This window comes from Heliangelus exortis, chromosome 15, assembly GCF_036169615.1.
Source record: "Heliangelus exortis chromosome 15, bHelExo1.hap1, whole genome shotgun sequence".
NCBI classification, from domain to species: Eukaryota; Metazoa; Chordata; class Aves; order Apodiformes; family Trochilidae; genus Heliangelus; species Heliangelus exortis.
Genome location: NC_092436.1, coordinates 8196704 through 8219552, shown reverse-complemented (window position 1 = coordinate 8219552; position 22849 = coordinate 8196704). Strand labels below are relative to the sequence as shown.

The 22849-nt window shown below is 49.3% G+C and overlaps 2 protein-coding genes across 18 annotated transcripts in view; one reads left to right on the top strand and one right to left on the bottom strand.

Moving 5' to 3' along the window:
- Positions 1-1449: 1449 nt before the first annotated feature.
- ZNF346 (zinc finger protein 346) lies at positions 1450-11434 on the bottom strand. Of its 5 annotated transcripts, none has more exons than XR_011728880.1 (8): positions 10971-11434; positions 10747-10850; positions 10463-10558; positions 9288-9438; positions 7569-7808; positions 6831-6874; positions 4988-5081; positions 1450-3824 (listed from the first exon to the last, which is right to left on the bottom strand). XR_011728880.1 is itself a non-coding variant. In XM_071758926.1 (7 exons), exons 1-7 carry the CDS (start codon positions 11242-11244, stop codon positions 3719-3721), a joined length of 1065 nt encoding a protein of 354 aa, XP_071615027.1. In that variant the 5' UTR covers positions 11245-11422; the 3' UTR covers positions 1450-3718. The 5 variants fall into 5 exon arrangements, 3 of the variants coding, with proteins under 3 accessions (XP_071615027.1, XP_071615028.1, XP_071615029.1); XR_011728879.1 differs by having other exon boundaries at positions 4988-5131; positions 10971-11244; XM_071758926.1 differs by lacking the exon at positions 6831-6874 and having other exon boundaries at positions 10971-11422.
- The window catches only part of UIMC1 (ubiquitin interaction motif containing 1), a 38723-nt gene continuing 27308 nt past the window's right edge, over positions 11435-22849 (top strand). For 6 of the 13 annotated variants that reach the window (XR_011728878.1, XM_071758914.1, XM_071758919.1 and 3 more), the window contains exons 1-2: positions 11568-11737; positions 15809-15966. Coding sequence is in view for 12 of the 13 variants with exons in the window: in XM_071758914.1 (XP_071615015.1) it covers positions 15817-15966 (150 nt within the window). In the remaining variant the exon portion in view is untranslated. Of the gene's footprint in view, positions 11738-14558; positions 14677-15808; positions 15967-22324; positions 22465-22849 lie in introns of those variants that run through there. The other 7 variants (XM_071758916.1, XM_071758920.1, XM_071758912.1 and 4 more) reach the window with 4 other exon arrangements.

Genomic DNA, 22849 nt, shown 5'->3' with positions numbered 1-22849 from the left:
TGAACCTGCTGCTCCCTCTGGAGAGCTGAGAAGGTGAGGCCCGGTGTGGGGGGCTGCAGGACAGGGACACGGGGACCCTGGACTTCAGGTCGGCTGCCGCAGCCCTGCCTGCCCCAGCCATGCTGGGTGCCACCGGAGCTGCAGCCTGCACAGGACACAGGGTGCACGGGGCCAAGATGGGCACTGCTCCCCTTAGGGACGTGACACACACCATGTGCTGGGCTGTGTGATGCCCATCCGTGGACCAATCCAGCAGGAGCTTCGCCGGGCAGCTCTGTCCCCCGCGGGACATCGGGAGCTCTTCCCGAGAGTGGTGCGGCCACAGCAAGGGGGGTGCAAGAATGGAACGGGGCCACCCCGGTGCTCCCAGCCCCTAATCGCAAGCAGGCGCCCGGCCCTGCCTCCACATCTGCACCCGATTTACTCGCTGGAGCCAGTGGGGCCGCGGGGGATGGCAGCGGTTGGGGCTGCGGCCAGGGCTGCGCTCCCTCCAGCTGAGGGGGGAACCCGGGGCCCATCCCCACACACTGCCGGAGGAGCAGCTGGTTCCGCAGACCCACAGGCTCCACGGAGCTGGCTGCGGCAAGGGCTGGGGACGCCGGCGCTTCCGTGGGGGACGTGGCTGGTGGTGGCTCCGTGCCCTGCGCCGCGCCTGCCAGCCCGGAAGGGGTTGGGGCTCGGCAGAGGCAGCCGGAGCGCCGGCCGGAGAGGTGCTGCCCGCAGAGGCCCCGGCAGGGAGGAGCGGGAAGGGGCAGCCCTGCTGCAGCCGGGCAGGGTGCAGCCTGGGGACAAGGGCTACGCTCCCTCCTCGGCTTCCACTGACATGTGGGTGGCTCTGGCCCAACAGCCAGGCTCCAGCTACCCTCCCATAGCGCCCAGGGGTGCCCACGGGTGCTGGGGCCCCGTATAGAGCAACGCACCATCAGGATGGGCAACCAGCAGAGCTAGGACACCAGCAATTTCGGTACCCAACTGATCTGTAATTGGAGCACGGGGATGGGGCCAGCACAGGAGGACAGCCTGTCCTGGGCACCCAAGCCCACCTCAGCAAGCCAGCTGCCCTTGAGCAGACAGCAGCAGAACATGCCCACTGTGCTGCCACTCCTGTGCTGTCACAGTAGTGTCAGGGAACAGGCCAGTGTCCTGCAGCAGTGGATGGTTTTGGCATAACTTGTGGAAGTGCCACAAGTCTCCTGGCCCAGACTGTCCCATCTTCCCCCAGGTGACTGTGGCATGCTCAAAGCCATGGTGACTTGCCAGAGGAGCACAAAGCAAGGCACTTACCCACTTTGTCTAGACCTCAGGGTGCTATGGGATGGGACTCAAGAAGGACAGATGGGCACATAAGCCTCCCATCCCTCCCAAGTATTTCAAAGGTGTCTACATTCTGTTCTTTGAAGTATGGAGAAATCCCAGGAAGGGCTCTAGCAGAGAGACAGCACCCAAAAGTAGTAATAAACACTCTATTTGGAGAGCTTCACCTTAGGGAAACAGCAGATACATAAACACTGTGTACAGGGGAAGGCAAAACTGTCAGTACACAGACAGAGTGACACACCAGACTGGGCAGTGCTGTAAATGGATCCCTCTTGGTGTCGATGCATTGCACATCTAGCGGGCACCTGCCCTGGTACAGCAGGACAAGAGCTAAGCAGCAGAGATCGAAGTTGGAGGCCATCCAGGGCTACCAGGCGCACAATGCTTCCTTCAGTTCATCGCAATTTTCTGCTCATTGATCAGCTCACAAGGTTTAAAAGGACTCCCTCTGTAGCTGGAGACTAAGGTCAGACCTCAGCAGTGGAGCAAGACTGGAAAACATTAGGAAGGCAAACCCAGACCAGCAGGAGCCTGTCCTAAGGGAAGATGGCAGATTCTGTGCAGGGGTAAGAAAAACAAAGCTCATGCACGGCCTGGAGTGGGAAAAGGAAGGTGCTCACTCCAAGCTCTGAGATTAGCAAACAGCTCTCTCTCTCCTCATTTAACCTGACCAGTATGCCGACCAGATTTTCTAAGTGCCACGAAGGCGTCAGCTGCTCCCCTGGCACACAACACTGGGAGCCAAGGGCAGCTGCTGGGGCCATGCAACTGGAGGCAGCAGCTTGGCTCAGCCCACCCTGGCATACGGTGTGCCTACAACTATCACCCACGCCCCTGCCAGCCCCATGGAGCCCCATCAGGCAGGGATGTCCTCGGATGGGCTACATCCACACCCTTCTTCCCTGTGGGAGAAAAACAGCAGGATGTTTGCCATGGACTAGCAATGCCTCAGCTCCACAGAGGCACTGATGCTGGGACAAAGCAGTGGGGTGCTCAACTCGGAGCACTGGTGCTGAACGTGAGGCCAGCCCAATGCACATGGCTCTTGTGGTGGGATAGCAGAGAACAGGCATTGCCTTAGCTTAAGGCAAAACATCTACAGAACTCCTCCAAAATGTACCATAGTCTCAGATGCCTGCCCTTCCTTCCAGGGCATTTTCAAACAGATCTAGTACATTAGCACCATGAAGAGACCATCAGTCTTAATTTCTGGGCTTGAAACACAGAACATGCCTTTTCCAGGATGGTACAAATGTGTAAGAACTTTGAAGAAAGGGGTTGGGCAAGAACTGTCTAATGAAGGACTAATGAAGGCAGGTTTCCAAACCATTAGTAGCTTTGCAGTCAGCTAAAAATTTGACCAAGTTATACTACAGTTCTCTGCTGCATCTAGATTTATTCTCTCTTCTCTCTTAAAACCCTCCTTCCCCAGAGCATTTTGGTGACAGTAAGGAAAACACTGAACTTAGAACCTGACAGAATTAGAGATTAACTCACTCTGCTCTACCTTCCTCTGTTGATTGCATTCAGATCTTGGAGATCTCCACTGCTGCCAACTTTGGATGAGACTGGTTTAAGTGACAGGGGGTAAAGACACACATGGTGAATGATCATGTACACCTGTTTCCATAGGAAACCAGGCTAAACAGTTACTTCCTTCCACAGGGAAATCATCAGAGCAGAGGGCTGAGGACAGCCAGGAGCTCTAAGCCTCTCACAGCCCTCCACTCCTACCAGCAGCAATTTGCACACCAGAAGTTGGAACTACTTGTTAGACAGACCCAAACAACCCAGCTCCAGAACCAGTGGCTGCAGTACTATGAAATGCTCTGAGATGAAGCGGTGGCTTGTGAAATTCTGCACACACACCTGAATGGAGGAGGCATGGAAAGAGATTCCACACTAGTTATTTCCTATCTTATGCTTGTAGAAAGCTAGGCTAACTGCACCATGTCCCATCCATGCTGCACAAGCACTGCTTGCTACACTCTAGGAGTTCTTCTCCAGCAAAAGCCATCTCTGAGCACAGGATGCTGCCCCTCCAGGTGCAGGAATCCATTCCTTGCTCTAGTAAGGGAGGAGGTGGCCACTACCAGCTTGTTACCAAACCCTCCTCACACCAGATACTCTCCTCACACCAGATACTCTCACACTGCACCCACCTTCACAGGAAGCAATTACACAATGAAAACTACTCTATGGGAGTGAAGTATTTGATGTCTATCAAGACTCTTCCAGCTGGATCCTTTTTCTGACAGATTCAGTCCCCGTTCTGCTCAATGGGTGCATACAGGAGGGTAGAGCTTTGCCTATCCAGAGGGATAATGAAACCATTGTGGGCTGGCAAAGGATGTGCGTTCTTGGGCCACCGACAACTCCAAGAACAGTGCTGCAACTTGCTCTAGAAGTCTTGGCTGAAATAACTGTAGCCTCCTGGGGCAGTTGACTCTTCCCGGACGTACTGCTGTGGCTGGAATGGTCCGATAACCGGCACTGCTCCTGGCATGCTGGACGTTGAAGGGAGCAAGAGGAAGAAAAGGAAAAAAGGAAGACAATGTCAGAAGTGCTCAGGAATCTGCCAGCTGCAATCACTGATCAGCAGGCATGGCTGTCACTGGAGCAACAGCCTACTGCAGCCAAATCAACTTGCCAGAAGAGCTTCCAAGTGCATCCTTGCCCTCCATGGGTGTGTGTAAACAGACACTTTGAGCATGGCAGAATTACCTACTGCAGAGCTCAAGGACTGTTAAAGAGCTTCCATTACAAAGCCAGTATCCTGGCTCTCCTTAGTCTGCAGAAGCTGGCCTCAAAGAGGACTGAAGGGCTGCATCCAGAAGCAGCTTTCTGAAAGGGAGCTGTGTGGCTGCAAAAGCTTGGACAACACCCATGTCCTTAACGGGAACATTTATGTGTATGTGTTGGGAACATCCTCAGTGTTACTCTTCCAGAACAGGATACTTCCTAGTCATTAATCTGGCTGTGCTGGTCAAGTGTCAAAAGCTTCCTGGGCTATCATTCCACAAACAGGCAACAAGAGATTTCAGTTTTCCTCCTTTCCTCTCTGGGAAATTTGGCTAGGAGTTTGTCCTTACTTTAAGTAGGTTTTTCCTAATACTTCTTCCTTGTAAGCAGCTCTCATAACTGAGCTTCCTTTAGTGAAGGCTTTGAATTTAGAGATCTGAACATTGACAGTGTCCAGGAACAAGTATTTTTGGTATTAAATCACCTGGCAGACTAAATTTTTCAGATTAATGATATATGCAGGGATGCCATTATTTAACTCACCAGCTGAAGCATGCTTACTACATGCCAGATTTTAAGACAGGCAACCCCAAGACAGATTACAATGGCAAGCAGATCTCCACTCATCCAGTCTCAAATTAGAATCTCAATTGTTTGAGAAATGGTGTTTAGTGGGTGTAAGGCTTGATGCAAAGGTCCATACTGAGCTGAACCACCATGAACCAAAAGCAAACTGCAGAGAACTTAAAATTCAGCAGAACCCCAGAGCTGTCTGCAGAGGGAGCTGCCGAAGCGAAATGGCTTCAGGACAACTGCAAGCTTGCACAAAACCTGTTCTGCTTTGCAAGTCAGCTGGAAATATGCATTCAAAACTGCATTTGATTGAACATTGAGGCTGGAAACACACTTAGACAAGAACGTTACTTACTGATTCTTGTGTTTGAAGCCACTGATGTGAGCTTGGTACTGCTCTATGGAGTTCAGTACTATGTTACATGTGCTGCAGGGGTACCCCTTCCCAGCTGAAACAGACATCAATGTTAGCACAGACAGCTAGCCAACAACTTGGTGCCTGAGGTAGAAACAAGTGAGATAATCAATCATTTGATGTGTTAACCACTAAACAAAGACAAATAGCAAGTCAATAGCCTGGCCAGGTGGGGGAGGTAGCAGAATCTCACTACCCCACCATGTATAGGCCACTCACTGTGAGGAAATCCCTAAGCCAGGAAAGCTTTTCCGGTCAGAACATGGAAACAAACGGTTTGTTTATCTAACAAACAGACACATTTCCTATAAAGAGTTCACAGTATCAGACACAAATAAAGCCTTAGCATCAGGACACTGAACCTGATGCTTACTGCCTTTCAACTCCGTTTCTCTCCCAAATTCCCACTACTTCTGATTTGTATATCTCATAACAGAAAGTGAGGGAGAGACTGCATCTGAATGCTCAAAGTGTTTCAATTAAAAAAAAAAAGAAAAAAGAAAAAAAAGAAGTCAAAAGAGATTACACACAATGTCAAGTTCCACAATGCAGCATTCTGCTAAGCCTTGCTGAGGTGCTGAGAATATTAAGCTCTATCCTCAAGCAGTTTGTTTACAGCTAGCATATCAGTTAACTGAAAAAAAAAAAAAAAGTTTCCAACAATAGTTGCACTGGACAGATGAATGATTTTGTGTAACGTGACAACTCCAGCTGGAATGAAAGTTCGGGAGGTCACAGATACCAAACAGCCAAGCATGGAAGCACAGTTTAGCACGGGAATCTCATAACAGGGGAAAACCCTGGCAGTCATCCCTCAAGACATAACTTGCTCCTGAATTTTGGCTCACTGGAGAAGGGCTCTGCCGGGGACTCTCACAGAGAAAACATTTCCCTTAAGGTGAAAGACTCACCCCAGGGGTGCAGAGCACTGTGATCACTGACTGAGAAGCACAGCACAGGTTGCAGCAGACATCTCCCCACCTGGCTACTGCACCTCAGAGAAATTTCAGACTTTAAGTGACACATTCAACACTTCCAACAAAGCTGGACCCAGGTGGGAAAGACCAGAGGCCTCCTTGCATGACTGAGGCCAAGATGTCCCTATTGCAAGTCTGGCAAACAGCTGTGTGCACAAAGTTGTCTAAAGTGCTCTCTCCTGCACCCCAAACCAGTGGCTCCTAGAGGAACTTTAAGCAGACAAACACCAGTGTTGTGCTGCAAAGAACACATCTTCACCTGCTGCCAGACACATCCCAGCAGAGAGTCATTTAGGGACAGGCATGGCTGTTAGCACACAGACATAGGCAAAGAGAACAGAGAAAACCATCTCTGGCTGCAGTCCATCAGTGTGAGTAGCCCTCAGTTACAGCCCAGGCTCTGCAGCTTCACCTGGACAGCTGAAGGGCCATGACGTGTCCACTGGTACCCAGGTTCTGCCATCACTTCAGGCAAGGCCACGGCCCACGAGCCCAGCCTGCAGAGCTCCTGCTGTTGTCAGTTCCTGAGTAACATGACAGTGGAACCATTCATCAGGCCCCACTAATTAGGTAAAGAGCAGATGGGTAACACTACATATCAAGCACCTTCTCCATCTCCCACATGACTACGCAACGTGGGAGAGAATATTACTTGGATAATTGAGCCTCATTTTGCATAAGTGCTACCAGTATCTAAAGGTGGCCTGCAAAGAAGTACAATAATTAATCTTCTGTTTGCGTGGGCTTTTACAACAGAGAACTAAACCCTTGAAGATTTTAAGATGCTTTGTCTGCTTATTATTTACCTCAAGCATCCAGCAGGTACTGGACTTTCTGGTCCAACAGAAGGCTGTTGGGAGGAACAAGGGAGTTTACTGTGAGCTCCTAATGCTTTCACTGGACTCCAAGGGCTTTCATCACATAGAAGTGCTCATAAGCAGCAGATCATAAACCAAGTGCATTTTAGCTGTCTGCCTAAAGTTCCTCCTTAAAAGCTCTTCCCCAACCCCCCCCCAATCCGTCTTGTTCCAGAGAGAGCTGCATTAGTTCATCAGATGGAAGTGCCCACACAGAGGCAGAAAGGCAGTCAGGGAGCAATCTCTTTGGCTTTCATGTGCTTTGAAGCAGCAGGTGCAGTTAAACCTCTTTCTTCCACCTCTGGCTACTCCCCTCTGAAGATGTTTTTGAAGCATCAAATACCACTTCTATCTTTCCATTTTGGATGCAATCCATCTAGCTAGAAACAGCACTAACCAAAATCCCTGGAGTATAAAGGAGTAAAAAGGACACGTCTCCAATTAGACAACGTTGCAAAACACAACCCAAAGCTTGCCACAAGTAGCTACAATCTAAAACCTCTCTTACAGCCGGGTTACAAAATCAACCAAATCAATCTTACTGTGTATAATCAAGATCCCCATCACAAGCAATTCCCCCCTGCTCCCTCTGCATGGACTCTCTCACCCAAAGGACTGTCAGACACATCCCATCACTCCCCCACCCTGCTCTTCAGGTATTTATTAGACTGCCTGCTGAGAACTCACCCATGAAGGACGACGCTGGTGCATCAGGGGTCCGGCCATAGTGTGCCATCAGCTTGTGTTTGGTCTCCTGCTTTCTGTGCTTCTTGCCTACATAGTGCTGTTTTGCCATAAGGGGGTTGTTGAAAGTGGCATGGCAGAGGCTACAGAACTTGTCTGGGTCAGTAATGTCCTTGTTCTCTTCGTTAGAAGACACGGTAGAGGCAGGGAGGGTAGCAGGATGTTTCTGAGGGGGCACTGCTTCTGTAGGGTGAATCCCAACTCCAGGTCAATGATAGAACTCAAAGGTAAAAAAAAATCCCACTCGTTTTATTTGCCCAAAACCCACATTAAAAAAAAAAACACCACATGAATCCCAAGCCTTGACAGTGAATGCAAGGCATCCAGATTAATTCACATTGCTCCTACCTCTTCCTTTAACACAGCAGAAGTGAAAGGCATGTGCTAAGACAAGTCAGAGTAGGCCCGAAAAACTTTCAGTGTTCAAAAACCCCAACAGATTAGTGTATTTATTCTTAGTGGAGTTAACATAAACATGGAGGTATTCAAGCTTCCACCTGCCATTGTCATCCCCCATGCACCCTGTGCAGCAAGGCAAGTTGGTTTCTGGACACACCATGCAGCTACAGAACTTGATCCTGAACCTGCCTAAGCAATAGCACAAACGAGACTATGTCTGATGGGGTGAATCCACAGAGAGGCAGCTGTCCTGTCTGATGTGAAACCTGCACTGTCTCATTATGAGGTAACTGAACACCAGAGAGAGGAATCTTCTAAGGGCCAGAGAGCTCCTTTCAAGCCAAAATGGAAGGTATGCACCAAACTGCTCACCTCTTTCTACAGACTCTTATCACACCCAAAAGCAAGGGCTTTAAAGAACATTAACAGCTCACGGGCTACCCTGACCTAGAAGTGGCTTTGCTGTGCAGACACAACCTAGCAAAGCTGTGAAGCCACCCAGGGAGGGACAGTTTCTGCCTGAAAGACGCCTAGCACCAGCTGCCATCCTCAGATGCACTACAAGGCTGCATTTTCCCCTCTGTCCTGACCAGCTACAGCACCCCAGCCTCGTCGGCTCCTACCTGCCCTGGATGGAGGGTTTCCCTCTCCAGACACTGGGCCTTTCTGCCTGCTGGCAAAGGGATGGAACACACAGGTCAGACTCAAGACCTGTATCCCATCATGAGAGCAGTAAAGAGCAGGTGCCACAGGAAAAGCACAAGGCCAGGACAAGCACACACCGATGCTTTGCAGCTACACTCTCAGTCCCCAGATATCTGCAGCTCACCAGTCCCTGAACCTCAGAGTCTGCATCTTTGTAACTGAGGAGCCCTGATGAATTTGGTGGAGTGGAGTTTCATCAGTCACTTCAGTTCCTCCCCGTTTTTAGTGAGCATCATATCTTGTGACAGCTTTACATCATGCTCATGAAGAGCAGCTCTTCCTTAGTCCCTACACATAGGGATGGGAACAATGCTGCTGCATTCCTTCCTAAGAAAGCAAAACTAAAAACCATGCAACTTTTAGCCAGTGCCAGCCCACCAAGGAGGCTGCTGAGAGCAGCCATATCTCTGGAGATGCACTGCTGGCTTACCCTGTTTCACAGTAAAGAGTAGGCATATCCTCACAAGAGCTTACACTTGGGCTCCAACGATACCTCTAGGCTACTTGTTTGGCTTGAACAGCCCCGTGGTACCACACGAAGGCGCTGCAGAGTCATACCTTCCACCTTGGGGGACTGCTGCTTCATGTTCTTGGCATGTGTCTTGCCCAAGTAGTGAGAGGTTGCCACGGCTGGAGAGGAGAAGGTCATGTTGCAGATGGGACAACACTTGTTCCTGTCTTCCCCGCTGCTGCCTTCCTGCTTGCTGTCCTGTGCAGACAGAATCACAGAGTGGCTCAGGTTGGGAGGGACCTCTGCAAGTCACTGCATCCAACCTTCTTGTTATGAGAAGAAACACAACTTTTTAGACTTTCAGGGCCTAACAAAACAAGGTAATTGGAGACATTCAGGTGTTACTTGAAGAGGCGTGACTGGGTATGACCTTCACGATGCAGCATCATCCTCTGCCCCACTGGAGTGTTCTTGCAGCAGATTGTTTTAATCTGTCAGTGAAAGGTTAAGGGGCACACCTGGCTGTATGGGTTAAGGACAAGGTTAAGTGTATAGCTGGCAGAAAAGGAACAGGCAGCAACCTTTTATTCTGCAAGGTGTGAATTGAGCAAGCCAACCAATGTTATCAGCTGGCTCATCTGCAACACGATGCCAGTGGAGCAGGTGGCAGCAGTCATTTCTAAGCCTGAGACTATGTGTGAAGGCACCCAGTGCCTTTATCCTCTAACCCCCCCCCCCCCCCCCCACAAATGTTGGGGAGTTAGGGATTAAAACTGAAGCAATCATAAAAGTAGAATCTGTTTCCCAAATAAGTCACGGGGCAGACAGATGGCTGAGTGGAATGTGTTGCCTTTACTGACGAACAGGGTCCAGCTACCAGCCCAGGAAGCTTAAATAAGTTTTAAAAAAAAAATCACCCTTGAAAGAGAACTCCAGTAGATAGTCAACTTCAAGATGCTCTCTATGAGAGTGAAGATTAATCAATGATATTCCTCATAACTTGTGCCTTCTATTAGCTTTTCCCTGTCCTTTCAATCAAGGCTATCAATACAAGGCAACATGTAGTCGTTTAAATGGGGAAGACACACTCGTGGAGGCTGTTTAATGGGAAAGGCAGCAGCCCAGACAAGGCCTGGTGACAAGTTCCTCAGTTCCCACAGTGACCTTTCTGAGAGTGTTTTCTGTATTTATTCATAAAGGCACTCCATGTACAACTGCCTGTAGCCCTGCAGGTCCTGCTGGGCTGTGTGTTGCTCTGAAGGGCCCCACGCTTCCCCCCCACCTGCTTGGCATCCAGCTTCATCTTCTTCCCGTGGGAGAGCTCCTCTGCACCGTGGATGGACAAGTACCTCCTCACCTTATTGGCGTGCTTCTTGCTCTGGAGAAAGAAGAGAACACCTCCGCCTGGATGCTCAGCACCCCAAAATCCCCCACCTGTAGCTCAGTCGTCCCGAGAGCCCTCCGACCCCCGTTCAGCGCCCGAACCCCTCCGCCCCCCCCCCTGCCCTCCCTCCAGAAGCCTCCCGCCCTCTGCTCAGCGCCCTGCGGCAGCCCCCCGCTCCCTACCTGGTAGTGGGCCAGCCTCTGGGACTCGGAGATGAGCAGCGCGCTGCACACCTTGCACTGGGCCTCGGTGAAGATGTGCCCGTTCTCCCGGATCAGACGGTCCACTGAGGGGGGGCGGGGGTGGAAGCGGAGAGGTCAAAACCGGGAGATCAGCGGCCCTCACAGGCCGCCCCGTCCCTCAGGGATCCCGGCCGCCCCCCCGCCCTTACCCGCCCGCTCCTCACCTGCCTCCTTGCCCACCGGCAGCCCCGCGGCGTCCCCGTTGCTACCCGCCCCGTCCGCCATCGCCGCCGCCAGCCCCGCCCCTCCCGCCGCTCTCGCGAGAGCCGCCCGCACGCCCCCCCCATTCCCGCCGCCGCTCCTAGCAACGGCGGGGCCGCCTCCCGCGAGAGCGCCGCGCGCCCTCCGCTGGCCGCGAGGGGAGGCGGCGGCGGCCATGTCGGTTGTGGGCAGGGCGGAGGGGCCGGCGGCCCCACGGGGCGTGATCTCCGTGCACATTTCAGCGACACGGCGGTTGCTGCGGTGTCAGTGTTAAGCGTAGGGGTAGTTTTTGAAGCACCGAGGCTTCTCAAGGCAGGGGGTTGGAAACGCTCACAGACACACACACACACGCGGCGCTCGCCTCCTCCCGGGGGAACCGGCGTCCGGCACCGGCCTGAGAAAATGTCGAGGCTGCCGGTACTTGCCGCCGCACCCCCGGGGCGAGGCGCCGGGGCCCGCAAGACCGCCAGGGCCGCCCGCGACATGGCACCGCCCGCTTCACCGCCCCGCCGGTCACGTGACGCACCGCGAAACCGGCGTCGCCGCCATCTTGGGTGAGGGCAATGAGGCCTGCGCCGCCAACTTAAGTGCGGGTGAGAGACCCACCGACCGGGGCCGGCGCGGCGGGGCGGCCCGGCCCGCCCGGGAGGCAGCGGTGCCGCCGCCTGGGGCCGCGCAAAGCGGCGGCCCGGCGGGGGTGGGGCGCCGGCCCGCGGGAGGCCCGGGCCCGGTGAGTACCTGTGCCCCGCGGGGCCCGCTGCCCCGAGGCCCGTCCGCCGCGGGGCTACAGGGGCTGGGCGTCCACTTCCCCCTTCTCCCCTGGGGTTGTCTCGTCCCCCGGCAGGATTCCGGAGCCGTTGTCCGGCCCCTTCCCCTGGGGCGTCTCCAGGGCTGACCGCCTGTCATGCCCAACGGGCCCCGCGCCGGGTGATCTGTTCCCCGGGGGTACCCCAGTATTATTTCTTACAAGGGCTGTACCCCCGTCCCTTGCTCTAGGGAGGATCTGGTCCTGGCTCCCCGGGGCTGTTCCCCTTCCCTCCGGATACCCTGCTGGTCCTCCTCTCCCAGGGCTGCTCCCTGGGGCGGGCACTCCCAAACCGAGCCCCCCAGAGTTCAGCCCTGGCCCCATTCCCTGCGGTATCGCCCCAACGCCAGCTCCTGTCCCTTCTGTTTCCTCCTGCCAGGACCGGCTGCATCCTGACATCTCCCCTTGATTTACTCCCCCACGGCTGATACCCTCCTCCCCAGGTCACCCCTCATCCCGCCTGGGACCCCTCCAGCTTCCTCCCCAGGGTGATGCTTTTTGAGTAGCCCTGCCCCTGTCCTCCTCAGCCCCAGCCCTCCTCTCCCTGCAGAGCCCTCTGTGCCCGGGGGCAGAGGGAAGGGGACGGGAGGCCCCCGGGTGGGTGCTAGGGAGAGGGTTGTCCCCCCATAGGGTCCCTCTCTGGAGGAGGGAGAGGTCCTTTGTGCGGGACTTGGTTGGGCTCAGTGGCGTTGTAGACGCAGAGTGCTTGGCCTCTGCGGTCCCCGTGTCCCTCCTCGTGAAGAGACAGCTCTATAAATGGATAAATCCTGTAAACAATTTCTCTCCCCCGGGCATGCTGTGAACCCGCATGTCCCGCTGCTCGCAGAGCATCAGCTGGGCCCTGTGTGCTGGGTCGAGCTGAGGGGTCTGGGGATGATATTTCCAGGGAGTCGTGCGGGGCTGACCTGCCTGCTAGTGGGAGCATCGTGCCTCTTCTTCCTGAGGTGGGGGGAGTTGTTTACAAAGCGACAGCCTGTGTCTCGAACGGCTCAGAAACTCATCCGGGGATGAGAGTCATTCATTTTTGGCTTCATTTTCAAGCATTTTTCAAGCTGTCACAGCTTGGCAGGTCTGTAGCTGCAGTGTCAAGATTTAGAATTATTCTGTCGGTAATTGCTTTCTGATTCATCAAAATGATAGATGAGAAGGAAAATGACAAATAATCACAAGTTGGGAATCTTCAAGGATATCCCTAAAAATGTGACTGGAGAAGTGTGGCATGTGTGTGAGCCCCTTGTCAGGAGGTCACCTTTGCTGTCAGAGCATTTCCAAAGAAATTCTCTTTAAACTGAGAGCTGGAAAAAAAACCCTAAGAGATAACTGGGAAGTAAATCTGTGTGCCAAACTGCAAAGGTAGTTTTTAGTCTTTTGCCTTTTTTGCTGAGCCTCAGAGCAGGTCACCTCGGGTTCTAACAACTGTCCTTGCCCAGAGCGCTAAAAGCAAAATACAGCTTCTGTGCCTAATTTCCCTACCTGAAGAGAAGGGAGTGCTCTGATGTGTGTTTTCTTCCCTCAGCTACACCAGCTTGTCTAATAAAAGCCATTACTGCTCTCTCCTACTCATAGCCTCAGACTGGCACAGCTACAAGTGATCTCTTACTTGTCTTGTTCCCTTAGTTACATTTATGGAGACTCTCTTTGCCACAAGTCCCTTCATTTTCAGAAGCGTTGTGGGAGTTGTGTGGTTACATCTCTCTTAGATGGTTTTTTTTTCCTTTCCTTTAAATGTTGAAGGTAGGTGACTCATCATAACTCCATCTGATATTTCTCAGTGATCTCTTATTTGGCACAGTGCATCAAGCAGAAGATGTATCGCAAAGTCGGGAGAGCTGGTGATACCAGTGTGGATTAAAAAAACCCACAAAACAAAGAAACAAAAACAAACCCAAAAAAACACACAAAACAACAAAAAAAACAGTGTGACAGGTACTGCTGGTTGGTGTTTGCTTCTGTTTTGGTGGTTAAAAGTCTTACAGGCTGCCTCTCCAAAACCAGAGTGACCCTGCCTAGGCTCACATGCTGGAGGTGTGGACCTCTCCAGTGCTCTTCCCCATCATTGTGCCCAGATGCCTCTCTCTGCAAGTGTTTTTCTGCTGATAAATGAGTGTTTCCCACCTTGTTGGTGCAAGTCTCAGGGGCTTAGCTCATCTCTCTGGGCAGAGGGCAAAGAGACCATTTGGAGCAAAAGAAAAACTGAAGGAAGTGTAATGAAGATATTCCAACGCAGGCTGATTTCAGCTTAACTGGAGCAACACAGCCTTGTTTTGCAAGAGCCAGCGCTTTTCTAAAAGGAGCATTTGTTTTTATTTCCTTTTGCTAAACAAACATTTGTGGAGTGCAGTAGCAGTTGCAGTTGCTACTGGAGCTGTGCATGCTATTTGTAAGGTTTTCTGTCTTCAGAGAGAGCAGCAAACCTTCAGTGGGAGTCGTAACTCACTCAGGTCATCATCTTTTGTCTCCAGGCATGTGTGTGCATGTATTTGCAGGGTAAGGGAGGCAAAGAGGCTGAGGGAGCTTTTGAAGGTTGCATGTGTTCCTTTCTCTTCTTCACCTTGCTGCCTCCTCGGACTGTAGATGGAGCAGTGCACTGCTGTTCTTAGTGCTGCTCAGGATTTTGAACTTCTTGCTCATTATTATTTCTACTCACAGTGGTTTGTTTACAATTTTATGGTGTTATAGGGGAGGATTTGGCTCTATACTGGGTAATGTAGGGTCTTTGTTGCATCTACTCTTACTCTTTTTTTAGATCTAAGCAGCATATTTGAGCTATTTCAGTTCTCTTGAAGAAAGGAAGAATGATCCTGTGGAAGGGCCCTCCAGGAATCGGCCAACTTTAGCTGTATTTCCAGCTCTGCCGTTCTCTGGTGCGTGGCAAGGGGTTTGTTGCTTAACTCTCTGCACATGTTTCATTCTAACTTAAACAGCTGATCATGCTCAGCCTGCTGTGTAAGGCTCTTCTAGATCACAGTTCAGGAAATGCTGGATGTTGTTGTAAAGTTATTTGCTGAATGACAAACAGACAGGAAAGGGTGGCTTAACTCTGCCACCCTGCTGTGCTCTCCTCCAGATCTCTTCCTGATCCTCTCATCTCAGTCCTTTTTGATGAAAGCAGCTAGTGCTGGCTCTGCATCTCTCTCCATCAGCCTATGGGCTGCCAAGGAAAGGAGATGCTGAAGTACTAGCTCGCATTGTGTGGGCACCTGCCCTCAATTGTGCTCTTCATAGAGCACTCAGGTTTGCACTAATAATGCTCAGCAGGTTCCTCCCTGCTTGTCAAGTGCCTTCTTTAGTACAAATGGTTTGGGCATGTCTGCACAGAGGACTTCCGGAGGCTGCTGCTCATTGAGAAATCCAGGCTGTGAGAGAAACCTGTTGTCTTGTTTCCAGCCTGCCTATTGCCATTGCCTGTGGTTTCCCTTTTTGTAATGCTGGTGCAGCCTTCCACAGAGCTGTTGTGCTGAGAGCAAAACAACATCCTTTGAGGAACATGCCTTTCCCCCTTGTTTTGTTGCATATAAAAGCTGACAAATGGCTGTGCTCTGGTGGTTTCTTGTTCTGGTGTGCAAGCTTGGTCTGCTGCCACAGCCTGGTGTGTTCTGCACCAGGATGGTGAAGCTGTGGAGACGGAGGTTGATGTTATGTTGGAGGGTGGGAGACCATGAGGTGATGCTTTGGAGCATTTGCTGAGGAGCTTTAACAGGAGAAGCTTAAGAGGAAAGCCTCATTGCTTTGGAGCAAGGGTTTTTGGAGTGGCTTTGGTCTGTATAGCTGTTTCCCTGAAACCTCTTTTTAGCAATCAGCTGTAATAAAGTATTCTTACCTAGATGAGTGGTGACTAGTACGTGTGGCTCCCAGTAATGGTAAATCCACCAGGCTTTGTAGTTAGGTTCCAGTGTCTAGGGTAATTCGCTTAAAATCAGCAAAGAAAGGATGGCTGTTAGGGTCAATATAAATCAGAAGGAAACAAATGGCTTTTAATCTTTCCCTTTGTTTCAGAGTGAAGGATGCCGAGGAAGAAGAAGCCCACAGAGGGCCTGGACTCTCGAGGTCAGGATGGGGAGGAAGAGGAGGAAGAGAAGAGGAAGCCAGCTGATAACAAGAAGAAACGTAGTTTTGTGGATGCGTTTATCGTTATATCTGACAGCGATGGAGAGGTCAGTGCTGGGCCCTGCTGCTGCCTGAGTGTCCCACCACATCTGTGCTGGGGTCAGGCTCTGCACAGAGGGTGTTGTGCCATTCCTTTTCTTACATATGAGATGAATCAAATCCTATTTGACTAGAAAATGAATGGTGTGCTTCCTGAGTGTGAGTTATGAGTCTGGGATTTGATAACCAAATCCTCTCAGAACTGAATTTGAAACGTAATTTAAAAGTAACCTTTCTTCAATCCCTTTACAAATCTTTTTTTTCGTAATTTTTATTTGATTGATTTTCAGCTAAACCACAGAAACATGATTTTTGTATTATGTGCAAATAGATAAGAAAATGATTCAGAACACAGGCTTGTGACTAGCTCAGACACAGCTGGTGTCTGGTAAACTGATCCTGAATAACAGAAGCCTGAATTTTTAACCCGTTTCATAGGCTATAAAGGTGAACTGCAGTGTGGGTGTGCCTGGCTGAGACATAAAGGCTCAGATCAGTGATCCCTAACATTGTCTTACAAACAGCAGCCTTGCCCTGAAAGACTGAAATGTCTGTGTCTGTTATGCTGGCGTTGGGATGAGTGCAGGAACTCCTGCCTGAGGGAAACCCAGCACCCTGAGAATCAGTCTTCAACTTGAGGTACATGAGAGGAAATGATATTAGGATAGTTTTTTTATATATGACTGTTAAGGCTTTGCTCTTACTTGCTGGAGATTGGGGATCCTAAGCTGCTTTTTGTAATTCCACCATTTTCAAAAGCATTTCAGTTCACTCCCAAGCTGTAGATCTTAAATCAAGCCCTGCATCTGCAGCGTGCTTCTCTACAATAAGGCGATTATCATTTGAGGAGGGGAAAAGCACTAGAAATAAACAGTAAGAAGCTGTAGGGCAAATTATATTGGATGTTTTTTCTTCACATTGTCTGAGTTCTTTCCCATTGGGAAATTCCCTGAAAGAAATGGAACATATGGCAGTAATAGTTCAGTGGGGTTAAACCCTTAGCTCTGCAATATGCTAAGTTAACTTCAGATGTCTGCTGCATCACTGGCCTTTATTGTGAAACCTATAAGGAAAAAAGAAGTCAGCAGCTCTAAGAGCTGCTGCAGTACATAAAAGATCAGGACCTGTTATTGTCTGCAATTATTCATCTCAATGTGCACGTATCTGAAAAAGGGGAAACAAATGTCTCTTAAAACACATCTATAAAAAGGTTAGGCTCCCTGACTGTTCTGTAAGTTTGTCTATAAACAATAAATTCTGATGGCATAATCGGTCATATTACAGAAAAGGATATGCTCAGAGAGGCCGTTAAAGAGCCAATTAGGTTCTGTTTAAGTGACAACAGTTCAGTCAGTTGAATGAGTGGATTTATTCAGTTCTGTCTCTTTTTGTGAGTCATCAGCTTCCAGATCCAGTGCCACAGTCTCTTGTCGTGTTGTTTTCTACAAAATCAAACCCAAAAATGTGATTTACTTGGGATCTCAAAATAAAAAAAAAATGTCTGGCTTCTGTAACTGTCTCAGCTCTTCAGTGTACATCAAGTTGAATTTCAATTTCAAACCTTGTAACTGTTGTTCTTGCTCTAGTAGGACCTTGTTATGTGTTCAAGAAGAGGTGTGGGAAGCTCAGATCAATAGCAATTTTAGAGAACAATACATTCTCAATTAATCTTGCATCTGTTAGGCCATGGTTCCTCATGAATCAAAAGCTACAAGGACAATTTGGGCATCATTGATTCAATGGCTTTCTTCCTTGGCAGTCTCTTGGCAGGTATCTATAGAACAAGTCCCTGGTTCTGCTTCCAGACCAGCAGATCTTGTAGCAGCTGCACCTGGAAAGCCTCCAGCTTCTCACTTTTGATGATCTTTGGCAGGCTGCCTCTCCCAGGAATTTTTCAGTCATGCTGGATTATCAAGCTCATCCATGTTATTTTGCCAAGTTTTCTTTTTTTGCTCATGTCTATGCTGTGGCATCTGCAGAGCTGCATCAGAAGGAAGTTTTCTGGACATGGGGCTTTCTGATGTCTGCTATATGTAATTCTGGATACAGAAAACACTTCTCTCGTTTTGGAAAGGGTCAGATAGAATAAGAGCAGTCTCTCTGGCCTTGTGTAAACAAGAGGAGATGACCTTTGTGCTCACTATGTCTCTGAAAATGCTGACATGATGAATGAGTCAAGTGGTTCCTGTCTTCTCCAACCATTTAAACCCTGTAGGGAATTTGGTTGCCCATACCAGAAGATGGGTGGTCGTTCACAAATACACAGTATTTTTAATAGTGCCCACAATAGGTGTCTCCAAGCGTAACAACTTCTGGTCAGTCTCATGAGCCTCCTTCTTCAATTAGGCTGTTGATGAAGACTCTTTGACCACCAAGGTTTTCTGAAGCCGTGTCTAAAAGATGATTATCATCTCGTATTAGACCTGGCCAAGCATGAGCACTGAGCACAGCCAGAGGCCCAGTAGTTGTGCCTGTCTTATCTGCAGCCTTCAGTGCAGCTGATCCCTAAATGCTGCTGATCTTCTGTGGGACTTCTTGGAAGGGTCTGTTTTTCCTTAACAGATCCTCTGGGAGGTCTGAGTACCTGCGTCCACTTGTAGATTTTGCATGAAGTCTCACAGGCTCTTTCTGCCAGATTCATCAGCTCTGCTGGCCTTTGAGGAACGAGACAAGACAAGATGGTGCCATCTGTTTCTGTATGGTATCCAGGGCCTGTTGTCCCTTTGGGGTGGAACATCCCTTTGCCAGAGTATTCCAGTGTTTGGAGGTACTCACAGTCTGGATAAATAGCAGCATGTGTTGATGTTCCAGGTCAGATGTTTGCTTTGGTAGAAAAAGGGAGGTGTCTTTGGGCATCAACTGGAATACCTGGCCACCATCCTCTCCTGTCTCCATCAGCTGAGGCAGTGGGCACTTTGTTTTGGCACCAGGAGCGGCCTGAGTGAGCTCTTGTTATGGAGAAGGTGGTGCTGGAAGCATCCCAGCTAGAATGGCAATACCCACCTCACACTGCTGACCATCTGATCAAAGCAGAGCCACATTAAGTATTGCTGCAGCACCCCACTGTTCCCACAGGCTCTGCTGTGGTACCGAGGGACCTGGTGCCTCCAGTTCCCAGAGGAAAATGTGGTGTGAATGTGTTCCCAAGGAGGCTCAGCAGCTCTGCTGTGCTCGCTCCTCAGAAATCAGGTTGGTCTGAATCCAGGTCTCTCACACCCCAGTAAAAGCCCTTTTTCCACAGAGGCCTCCCTCCTGTGTGTCAGTACCTACATGTCTGGCACAAACCCTGCTGTGTCTCCTTGTTGAAGTCTCCACTTTCAGCAGGTCCATTCTAATGAACGGAAAAACAGAGCAGAACTGAAACAGAATCTGAACTGAAGTCATAGACTAATAAAATAGGGTGTGATATTAATTTCAGCAGCAGCCTTGGTTAGAGCCAAATGTGGCACTTTCAACATCTAATTGGCTTTTAAAAATAAATCAGTCTGGTTTTCATCTGCATATTTCCCATGTAGGACATATGTTTGGCTGTGCCCTATTGTTTGATGGTCCCAACTGCTGTTGAGTGATAAAATTGCTCAGACCTTTTGACTTTGCAGTCTGCACTGTTATGTATGAAGACATTCTTCTATAGCCTTTACTTCCCTGACCCATCAGAAGCTGTTTTCTGTGGTTTATGATGTGGATTTGAAGGAGCAGGATGTGGGAGGCTGGCTACTGGCTTCCATTTATGGGCTTTTAGAAGCAAGTGGAGCTGTATCTTTTTCTGCTGGTGGAGTCAGGTTCTCTTAAGTATGTGCAAAAACATTCTTAAAATGGGAATTTGATTTCCTGCTGTATGGTGAAACCAAACAGATTAAAAAAACAAGGAGGATGAATAGTGGCTGCCTTTCACTAAATGTGTAGGGAACTTTGGGAACCTGTCTTTTTCTTGATTTGTGTACAATACTGACAATGAAATTGCTCATAAGAGAACATCATAAATTAAACCATGGAACCTGACACAAGGGAAGAGAATTTGGATTCCTTCTGGCCATGATGCTTTATATTGACAGCAAAGGAGGGGAGATGCTATCCAGGCTGGCACTGAGCAGAGGAGTGGAGTTCCCATCTCGCCTCTGCTGTAATGATTAGTTTCTCTTGGAAGTTGTGTCTTGGAAATGACCTTGTAACTAAGAGTATTGGCTACAGTTTGGGAATATTTTAATTGATTAAGATTATTTTTGGACTAGTGATCTTATTAGAAAGGCAGTTGGCTGAGTGGCCTCCTGAGTTCCTATTATCCTTGTAGACAGATGAGCATTAAAAGGTTGGGTCAGAAAGAGCAAGCCCTGTTGTCTTCTCTGAATTTTCTTGGCCCCTTCTGTTTCTACCATGCCTGCATTTATGCAGAGCACTCTGGGGCCTGCGGGGCTTTCTCCCAGCAGAGGTACAAACAGCCATAAATTCTAATTAAAAGGTATGTTTTATTTTCTGGGTTTTAAAAATAAAGAAGATTTAAGTATTCTTGGGATTGAGATGTGTGTATATTTTGGCCCATCAGGATTAATTGGATTTGCTTCAGCAGTTCTCTGTACTGTGGCTGTTTGGTAGAACGCTGCGAAGCAATTTAAATATCTTTCTCAAATGTATGAGGTTCATACAACACGTGTCCTGCAATAATTTTGCTCCTGCCACTGCTGTAAATGTCGAAATTCTTTTTCTTCCCCAGCACAGGGAACTGAGGCATATACTTGGCTGTGAAATGAAGCTGGGCAGCTCACCCAGCACTGGGCATGCTGTTCCCCTTCAAAGCCCCAGAGGTGTTTGAGCCCCATCTTGTCCCATGGTGCATATTGCAAATGTATGTCTCTGTCCACAGAGCAGACACTGGCAGCTGTGGAAAGTTTGGTGTGCTCATAAATCACATCTGTGCCCTGGAAGAGAGCTGCAGATGAGAGTGTCAGGGTTGACCTTCTGGCAAGTGCAAGAATGATGCGGGGAAGATTGATGCCTGGAGAGAAGAGCTGGGGATTTACAGAACCTGCTAGGATTAAGCTGCCCCTGTCTTAAGCTGGAGTAGGTTTAGTACTGTTAGACAGAGCTTTGGGCGAAAGTGAGTGAGCTGTTGTTTAACCTTTTTCAGCATGAAATCCTAGAGCATGATCCTGGTGGAATCCCACAGATCATTCCCCACTCCCTTTGGTGTGAGCTGCCCACAAGGTCAGCATGGGGCTGCCTCTGCAGACCAAGGGCAGGGCCTCAGGCAGGGCAGTTCAGAGTAGGAGAACCTGTGGCTTAGGGAAAGCTGCAGAGACAGACAATGTTCCAGGGCCCTGGAAAGGAGGGCATTTTACCTGCTGAGTGTGAGCTAGACAGGCTTAGAAGTAGAGAGCATCCATCTTTTAAGAAGAGAGAATCTGGCTGTGAAGCAGCCTTTTGGAGACACAGCAGCAGATCTTAGAAACATGGTACCAAAACCAGGCTGGGCAGGGAAGAGAAAGAATTGGACAAAGGAAAAACCCTTAGGTGCATGAGTGTGTGTGTGTGTGGACTTGCTAAGCCTCATCACTGCTTTGTGAGCTGATTGTTAAATCAGTGGAAGTGAGGAATGGTTGTATGTATTAGGGCAGGTAAAAGCTGTAATGTATTAGGGTTTCAGGAAACCACTTAATAGTATGTCTTGCAAATTCTTAGTTGGATAAATAATTCAATTTGGTCTAGATAGTAACATTCCTGGATTGAAATCCTGCTAAAAGACTGTCAGCAAAAGCTGGTGATGAATTGAAGAGAGGCTCATTTGGGGGAGATGTACAGCTGAGGGCAAGAGGATCAATATTAGGTCTGTATGTGTTTTAACATCCTCATTAATGATTTGTAGGAGGGAGCAAGTGGTGTAAATACATTAATAAAATCAACAGATAACAGTAATACTGAAGATGGCTTTGAACAAAACTCAGCATGGAGGTGGAGTCCAAAGGATTTCACAGGTTCAGAAACACAAGCAGTAGACAGTAGAAATTGATGACACTTGCAAAAGGTTATACTGCTTATTTTCTTTAAACTAGCAGAAGCCACATGCCCCACCTTGAAGCCACTGTCCTGGTGCAGGAGGTGGTGTGAGGCACAAACATGTACCCAGTTTGCTACGACTCATGGACAGCAAAACCAGCCACAGCAGGTGGAGATCTGGGAAGCCCCTTCCTGGCCTGGTGTGGGTCTCTGCCTTGAAACACAGGGTTTGATTCTAATTCTGCCTGATTTAGAGAGGTAAATTGGAAGGGGTCCAGCAGCAGCCCTCGTATTGTGTGTGTCCTTGCTTAAGCTGTTAGGGCAGCAACTGGCACAAATGTGTGCCAGTTAAGCCTGTGACCATTCTTGTTGCAGTCTGTGTGTTTAAAGCAGCATGCATTTTGATTTCTGGTGTGGGTATTGTTCCTGGAGGCCTCAAGATGACAAATTTCTCAAGTATTTGATCTTCAAAAATGAAACCCTCGTGGCCATACAATGGGAGCATAGCACCAGGAGTTAAGTACAGCCTGGGTACTGCTGCCCTTGGGGGGCATTAGTGTGGTCCCCGAAAATGGCTTGGATTCTGGTTCTGGTCACCTGAAACTGTCTTGGCAGGGCACTGGAAGCTGTGTGTTAGGAAACATTCCTGGCTTACAGGTGTGCAGTGTTCAGTTTTGTTTTTCTGTTTTGAGTGCTTACAAATAAAATGTTTTATCAAGCCAAACAATTTCTCTTTAAAATCATGGGCAGCAGGTGCAGTGCATGGTGGTGACTGGCATGAAGTCTATTGTCTGTCCTACTTCTCTGTTTATGTCAGTCTGTAACTCTTTTTTGCTCGTTATGCTTATCACACAGCTTTTAATAGTTACAGAGTGTGCTTGAATTATGTTTGAAATTCAA